Below are 9193 nucleotides of genomic sequence, written 5' to 3'. Positions count from 1 at the left end.
TTGTTGACAATGATTTAGATATTTCCTGATGAGTCATAAGGAAATGTCTTCACAAACATTAGAAGGAAACTTTGATCTTTATGCTAAATTCTTTGGATCATTGTTTACCTTCCCAGAGTTCAAATCTGGAACCCTAAAAGGAAAACTAGCAACTTGTAGATTATGACTCAGATTCATCTGACGAGTCTAACGAGGATGGGGATTTTCGAACTCCCATTGCACCACTTGTGACCTCCTTAAGGATGGCTAAGGTGATTTTCCTTGCAGGTACCGCTGGATGTTGGAGCTGTGAGAATGAGTGTAAACACGAGTGGAGAGAAGAGTGAAACACTTGTGAGGTACACCATATCCCATTCCCTATCCCTAAACATGGTTCTTGATACTTCGGGTCTCGATTCTGCTTATGATTGGAACTTAACTCTTAGGAAGTTAACATTTACATATTGGATTAGAATACTTCGGGACCTTTGGGAGCTCACAATTAGCATTTAAAGGGACATGGTTGATCAGACTATGACTTGTTATTTCTTTTCCAACCAAGTAACATATGAGAACTCCTTCAGACAACAACATACATTCCTTCTCTAAGGGGGAGATAAAAGCTTATATAATAGTTTGGAGGATTTCTCAACTAAGGGGGAGAAATAGTAGGAAGGAGGAAAAAGGTAAAGCACATGTACACTACACCATACCATTGTTGTTTGTAACTACAGATCTTATTGTACGGGAGAGGTGGTAAACACAAAGGAGATTTCCTAGTGATCAGAAGAAGTGGTTTGGTTCATCACTGTTCTTCATAAGGGGAGTACCTGTTTTCCAAAAGGGGAGTACCATTAGTTCTTATCTGCGGATCCTATTGTACGGGAGAGGTGGTAGACAAAGGTGATCTCCTTTAAGCAGTTGATTCTCATAGGGGGAGAAGCAAGAGAGATATGCGCTTCTCAACAGGAAATGTGGTTGTATAAAAGAAACTGCTGATGATTACTTCAAGACTGAGAAGTATTATCTGGTAGAGAGTTGAAGAACCAAGGAAATGAAGATGAAACTACTTGAAGATCAGTTCAGTGCCAAAGGAACAAGCATCTTTCATTCCAGTTACTTAAGAAATCTGGAAATGCGGTATTTGATCCAGAAAACTAGTAGCATTATTTACAAGTCCTGGTACATTACTTTTTCTAGTTGTTAGTTGAGTTATCCTCTCTATTTAATTTGTTTGTTAAGTTTAACAATCAAATAGGGGGAGATTGTTGGTGAGACTGCGTAATTGTATTAACAGTTACGTGATAACTCAACACAATAACAACACTAGAACATGACAGGTTAATAATACTACGTCTACACAAGGAATCCAGAAGAAGAATGATCAGACACATACAAGAATCAAAACACAGTATTAAAAGTGCAAGTCTACTTGAAGTCATAGAAAGAAGATCATTCAGTGATCAGGCCTCTGTGGAGAATAAACAATCAGAGGACTTGTTGTTTTAATACAGTTGAAGATTCAAGTATAGAAATCAAGTGATTCCAGTAGAAAATAATCTATAGAACTCAAGTCAGAATTCATTAACAAGGAATAATCAGAAAGGATAAGGATATTCAGTTCAGGGCTAGTCGTTTGTGAACCAGACTAGTGCACTAAGCGTCAGCATTCTGGGATTGATCATTCAAGTCTACAAAAGAAGTGGTAAGTGAATTCAAGATCAAGTTCAAAAGGGATTCAAGTCAACATTCCAAGAGTTGTTGGTCAAGCAAATAACATGTATAAAGATTTGGCTAAGTAAAGAGCACTCTAGCAGTAAAAATCGACTTATGGAATTCAAGAAAATCTACTAGTCGATTCTAAGGAGTTAGTAGTCGAATGGAGTGCATTGTAGAAAATTTTCTAAGGCAAGAACAAGCCAAACTCGACTTCTAGATTCTACTAGTCGATTTTGAGCTTTAGAAATCGACTAGTGTGAAGCTGCTTGAAGAATCTAAGTCAAAAACACTCTTAAGGATACAATTCGACTTCTAGCATTTCAATTCAAGGAGAAATCGACTTCTAGATTCTACTAGTCAATTTTGAGCTTTAGAAAATTGACTAGTAGGTACTTGTGTTTAATTCTAAGGCAAGTCTCACTCTCTAGGCTTGAATTCGACTTCTACACAAGGTAATATCGACTACTGCAATCGACTACTAGGGACTTGGGTTATTTTGAAGTGCAGCAAATTAGAATGCTTGGACCAGAAGAAGCCACGTATTCAATTTGGTTTTAAGTCTACAATAAAACAGAAATCTCAGCATTCATTCAAATAGATTTTTCACCGGCAAATTGAGAAGCTTTTATGGAGAGCATTACGTAGCATTCAAGTTCATATTAATTACTTTGTAACTGTTATGCTGTTGAAATTTCTGTAGAAGCTAATCAATTGATTAGATTGTAGCAACATTAAGGTTTATATTAATCGAAATATATTCCTTGAATTGTATTGTGTTTTTACTTCCCAGCATAAAATAAGAATTTGTTTTGAATCGCAATTAATTGGTGGTATCGTATTCAACCCCCCCCCTTCTACGATACCTTTGGACCTAACAACCCACTTGACAATGATTATCCCGGAAGGATCTTTACTTCTGGAAGCAGTCCAACAAATTTTCGAGAATGTACCCTCCTCAAATGAAAAGAGGATTCGGACCAGCATTCCAACATAAAATTATTTCACAAAATACATGTTATAAATGTATACCAAATTATAAGGACAACTCTTAAAGTCTCTGACCAGAGCAGATGAAAACTATAATGTGTTTCTAGTTGATAATAAATTTAGTTGCGCCTCATAATAAAGATACTCCATGCTATATTATGTGATAAAGTATTTTTTGGTGTATATATTAAGAAGAATTACTCTTGGATGAATGATATATTATTATATGTGGATCCCAGAAGGATTATAAATACACAATAGTATACTAACTTTTGCGAACACTTGAAAGAAATTCTCGGTCCTGAAGTACCGTATCTAAGTAAACTAAAACATGTTTTGACATAATTATAAATTTATTATTTAAAACAAGACTCCGCTTTCGGTTAGTATTCATTGTTAAGGGATCGCTCGCTCTAAGGGCGTGTTAATCTTAAAGTTACAAAATTATAATTTTATTCAATCTTCATTAACCTATTCTATAAAGTTCTAAGCTAATTTTGCAGGCGGAAATAAATATGGAATCAAAAATTTAAATAAATTATAGTGGAGATTTTCTTTTGCTATGAATTTAATTGTTGCAGGAAATTTTTAACGAGGCAGCATCACGTGCAATGAATGATGATTAAAGGAATCCAGCATATTTCTTCAGAAAGACATTTCCTACCACTTCATTCGAGAAATTAGTATACATGATCGGGATGTACAGACTTCGAGATCTATGTTGATATTCATAGTAATGTCAAAATGAAGGGGAGATATAATACGCTCATTATTACACGTGCAACACATGTATTCTTTTTTCTTCACTAGGGTTTTCCCACAGGGTTTTTCCTAGTAAGGTTTTAACGATGTATGGTGTTCTTATGAGTCATCTAAGGGGGAGTGTTATGTATTAATAGACGACTCTTAATCTTTCATATGGTTATCTTAATTATAGCAACCTTTATCTCTTCATTTTCCTTATAACATTATTATATAACATGAAACATATTTTTCAAATTAAAAATTATTTAATAAATAAGGCAATGGTCCGTTTATGTATTATACTTAATTTTAAATCTCAAATTCAATTGTTTAAAACTAACTATGCAAATATTTTAGTAATCATATTTAAAGTTAAATAAATTGTCACTATTTATGACACTCACATATTATGTGTATGATAAAAAAATTAAGTAATAGTGTGGTGTAATGGTAAGGTGATGTGCTCTTATTATATATAAAAGAGATGAAATCTTCATTAAATTTGTCAAAAAAAATACAATCAACCTTTTTTTATAGGAATTGAGGGGAGGTAATTCGATAAATTAGAAATACAAGGCAAACACAGGAAAATAGGCTAAAAATTTTGCTCTCTCTATACGTAGCCGGCCAGTGTTATACTAATCAGCTGTTCCAAAATACTAGTTGCTTTAATTTTTTACGCGTATTTTAAACTGTATAAAAGTCGTATTTCTGTATATTTTCTTTTTAAATTAAAATTTAATATATACACTTTTATTTAGAAAAAGAAAATTTGAAAAATAATTTATGAAGTTATCCTTTTAATTTACCTTAAAATACATATAAAAACTCAAAAAACTTATATTTTGGGACGGATGAAGTACGATAAGCTAAGGATCAGTGTATAACAAATGATAATTTTCTAATGATTATTTGACTATAGGTCTGATGTCTTGAAAATATATATTTGTGGGGAATAGTTATGCAAATTCTGAAGTTAATAATATGTGGAAGAAGCTTTAAGATTTTACAAATTTATCTAAAAATTGTTTTATCAATAGGTTTCATGAACCTGGGTGCATCTTCGAGTTAACTAAAAAAATGTCAGACATTCAAAATTTGTTTCAAATGAACATACAATTACATTACATCACTAATTGACAATAGTTGACTCTTTAAGTCTTTATCAACCAAATTATGAGGAGTATCGATCAAAATTGTCAAATTTTGACGACCTGCTAAAAGAATTTTTTTTTATATGTCACTAAAAACATGTTCTATATATCTATTTTCAATTAGATTTATGGGAACGAATTTGCATTTTTTTTTAAAAAATAAATTAATAACTTTGAGCGCCAAGTAAAATCAGTAAAAAGACATATATAACTAAAATACATAACTAAATCAACATAACGTTCAAAAGTGGTATGACAGGTTTTCTCACCCGAAGCTACTAGAAAGTAGCCTCTGATGACTGATCTATTATGCAAGTCATTTTGACTTGTGCCTTGTTAATTTTAATTTTTTTCTTAATAAAAATTAAAATAATTATCTTTTATTTTGAAAGAAAATTTAAAAATTTAAAAATATAAATATATGATCAAAGCACCTGCAGTGCAGCAAGTCAAAATATATTAAAACTAACAAGATATATTTGTAACATACCAATATTCATCTTAGTGAACTTCAAACTAAAATCACCCAAGTAGCTAGTCGTTGTTTATCTTTCAATATTTTCGTTCCTTAGCTTAAAGTCAATCTCAAGTAGGTGAAATAGTTCAATGTCTAAATCAAACATAAAGTGTGATTATGAATGACCAGTTTAATTTGACTAAACCATAGTCCATTAGATACCTTGATTAAGGTATATCTGAATATTTTTTGTTAGCTTAGACATACCTTAGATTTTGGTCAGGTTTGACGATCAAGACTCAGCAGGGCCAAAACCAATATATAATTAATTGGAACACTTAAATAAGAAACTAAAACATGCAATAGTACAAGAATATAATTTTCACGCAAGCATTTCAAATTGAACTAAACAACCTGCTGGCTGCACCTACCAAATAGACTTCATAAGCTTATTGGGTACTGATAAAACAGAAAATTAAAACATAATCAAGATTCAAGGGTAGGTTATTAGGCTTGAACTTTGTGGGGAAACAGGCGAACTGGAAGTCCCTTAGCTGGAATAGGCATGGGATTAACAACAATTTTCTCATCAGGTATAACTTTCTCCCATTTGTACCGCTTCACCAGATTGTGCATAAACACTAGTATCTCCAATCTCGCATATTCTTTTCCTGGACACATTCTAGGTCCTCCGCCAAATGGCACAAATGTGAACGGCGCAGGCCCGGACCCGTCAAATCTCGCCGGATCAAACTTCATTGGTTCTGGAAATACATCTGAGTTTATATGGGTTGAATTTGCACTCCAGTATATCTGCATGCCAATAAGTAGAAAATTATTTTACAATTTATGCACACAAGAGTAAATTTCGATTTTTAAAATTATCTCGTCAACATCAGAAATCACTGATTCCGTAATTTTTATCTTGTAAGTTAAAAAGTACCTTCCAGCCTTTAGGGATTGAAAAGCCATTGTAAGAAAAATCAGCGAGGACATTTCTAAAAGAGCCTTGGAGTGGTGGTGCAAGTCTGAGCACTTCACAAGCTACATTCCACGAATATTTCATTTTTTGTATGTCTTCCCACTTCAATAATTCTCCAGGAGCTTTTGAGTTTGCAATCTCCATTTGCTCTAATCATCACACAAAAATATTTAATTATTAATGGTCACATGATTAGCTTTACAAAAAAAACTAATTAACTAATAATCACAAACATAATCTCCATTTCCCACTTCAAGCAACATGATTGATACGTACCTAAAGTTGGGAAATACTATTTTCAGGTCACATTTTTTGTTTTCAGAATTATTAAAGCACTAAATAACAAATCTGCCCGTATATACACAATAAAAATAAATTAAGAAAAATAATGCAGGAATATTTTCGTCTTTTTAAATCTTTTGAGCTCTGAAAAATAAAAAATTTGATCAGAAAATGACGTTTCCCTACGTTTGGTGAAAATATATTAGTGGATAAAGTAAAATTAACACTCCATTGTTATTACAGGTTACTATTTAATGCATTATTTTAACATCCATGTAAAGTAAAGAAGAAAATTCATGTATCTTCCAGCTAACGTCGTCTAGTTGAGTACTTGATTAAAAGATTCCATTCCAAAGAAAAAAATACTAATAATTCTGTAGCCTGCTTTGTCTAGAGTCGATAACTACGAGAATAGCTATCATGTTTATTGTTGAGTAAACAGTTAAAACTAAAACCTCACTAATCATTTTCTAGATACTTTTCAACACGAGTGGTATGTGCTACTTGCAGCATGTGTGTGTTTACTCTCTCTACTTCCCCTTTTATTTATGTCCTTTTTTACTTTTTAGTATATCACAGTGTGTATTATTTTTTGGATTTAATTATTATGATATAAATAACATAACATATATAATTTCAGTAAAAGACAAACTTTCACATAAATGTACACAAGTTAACTTGTATCAAGATTTAGGTAAGCTTTCTCGAAGTTTGGTAAGGCTAACAAATAAAGGTTCTGATTACGAGAGTTGACTCCTCGTGCATTGTTTTCTGCATGAGCTGATCACATTATTCACTCCTTGCATTAACATATTCATGATTCCATTAAATATACTTTCCTATCCACCTACGTCTTTCTGCATAATCAATTTGTTACATTTGCTCACTATATATTTAGTACTATAAAAGTACTACTTGTAGTATCCCTAGGAAAAGGCAATTGAGTTGAGTGATTAATTGTATTGAAAAAACTGGAAACACAAGTCAAAATGAATTCCGAAGAACTTACCCTTGTAGACCCCTTGATAGATCTCAGGCAACTCTGCTAGAAACTTGACAATGAATGCACATGCAGAGCTAGCAGTGTCATGCCCTCCGATTAACAACCCTAATATTTTATCACCAATCTCAGATTCATCCATAAATTTACCATTTTCATCACTTGTTAATAACATATGTGACAATATATCTTGTGTTGCTGATGCCTTCTCTTCAGCCAAATCGATCTTCCTTTGCTTTATAATTTTACCAAGCATTGCCCTAATTTTTTTGGACGATTTTATGGCCTTGTTGAATGGTGTACCAGGTAGATCTATTGGTACAGATATGATTCCAGAAGCTATAGCACTGAATGGCTCTAGAAGTTTCGCAACTTGAGAAGGCTCTTCAACGCTCACAAAAAGTCTGCAAGCGATCCAAAACGTGTAGGTTTTCGCAAGGGGAAATACCAATACTTCATCTTTGTTGTCCCAACCGGACTCGAAATGTTTCCTTGCAATTCCATCCATGATACCTATGTATCTTTGTAACGCTTCGGGTTTAAGAAAACCCGGAAGCATTTTCCTCATTTTAATAGCCTCCTCTTTGGAAGATGTTTGTTGAGAAGAAGGGAAGACTTTGTTGACAGAGTCAGGCCACCATGCCTCTACTAGTTTGTTTTCATTCGAGAACAAGAACTTGTTACAGGCTGCGCCGCAGAAAACTGCGGCCGGCTCTCCGAAAATCGATGTTCTAAAAATGTTTGATGAATATTTGGCCAAACGATCAAATATAAATGATTCTGGATGGCCATTCCATCCAGCTGAGAGAAGCTGGTAACTCTCTCCGATGACAGGCCATCCAGTGTTGCCTGGTGGGAGAGGTAGCCCATCAGTCAAATTGTAGTCTTTGTTTTTGTAAAAAAGGTAGTGAAAAGAAAAGGAGACAAGAAGAACAAAGAAGGAAAAGAGAGGGACATAGAAGAGTTCCATTTTGTGCCTTTCTAGGTTCTAATTGAAACTGTACTATGACTAGCTAGTAGCTAAAGAGAGGGTTTAAATAAGAAACTAGTAGGGTAGATTTATGTATCTTTGATTCCTGTGTGTGGCTGCATATACTGAGAGGAGGTACGTAGACCAATGCCAATGAATTAAATTTTGGTATCTTCCAATTTTGAGAATATCAAATTAATCCAAGAATAAGTCCAAAACTAGGTATCTTAGTCAGTATTACTGTATTCGTTTGTTGTAAGAGAGAGTTGTACCACTCCTTAATATTTTAAAATTTCAGAAAAGACGTAAACTAATTAAACACACCGAGTACAGAAATTGGATCAGATTTCGAGTTCGTCCCGAATCTGTGGGCCAAGTGGTAAGTTATCATTTCTAAGTTCTAGCCCAAAAATTAACTTTTCTGTTCGTTCTATTATTTTTACTAGGTTAAATTCTGTACGATGCACGAGTTCCCATTAATATTAAAATATTTTATTTATTCTGTTACATTATAATTTTAAAATTATTTATATAAATATATAATAATAATAAATTTATAAAAAATAGTAGGATAACATGTGGTCGTAGTTTAGTACGATAAGTATACTATTTGGCGGATATATAGCATTATTATTATTTTTTTAATAATAGAATAAGCTGTAGTTGTAGTTTAGAAGGATAAGTAGACTATATGAGTAGTAGTTTAATAATTTAGTGTTTTAGCGGATATATAACACTATTTATTTATTTTTTAATAACCAAAATTAGGAAATAATCGTTGAACCAAATTATACCCCATTCCGGTTATTATAGTATAGTATAGATTATAACTGGAATATAGAAGATAAAATGAAATGTTTCGGTCGTCATGACTAATAACTAATATTGTAATTACGAATGGGTAATGAGGGAAAATTAT

The 9193-nt window shown here is 32.8% G+C and overlaps 1 protein-coding gene across 1 annotated transcript; it reads right to left on the bottom strand.

Moving 5' to 3' along the window:
- Positions 1 to 5345: 5345 nt before the first annotated feature.
- LOC141689292 (beta-amyrin 28-monooxygenase) lies at positions 5346 to 8387 on the bottom strand. The gene is made up of 3 exons (XM_074493546.1): positions 7314 to 8387; positions 5984 to 6171; positions 5346 to 5853 (listed from the first exon to the last, which is right to left on the bottom strand). Exons 1-3 carry the CDS (start codon positions 8272 to 8274, stop codon positions 5548 to 5550), a joined length of 1455 nt encoding a protein of 484 aa, XP_074349647.1. The 5' UTR covers positions 8275 to 8387; the 3' UTR covers positions 5346 to 5547.
- Between the last annotated feature and the right edge of the window lie 806 nt (positions 8388 to 9193).

This window comes from Apium graveolens, chromosome 10, assembly GCF_009905375.1.
Source record: "Apium graveolens cultivar Ventura chromosome 10, ASM990537v1, whole genome shotgun sequence".
Classification (NCBI taxonomy): Eukaryota; Viridiplantae; Streptophyta; class Magnoliopsida; order Apiales; family Apiaceae; genus Apium; species Apium graveolens.
Note: the sequence above shows the minus strand (reverse complement) of the source record. Positions and strands in the feature narration are given on the sequence as shown.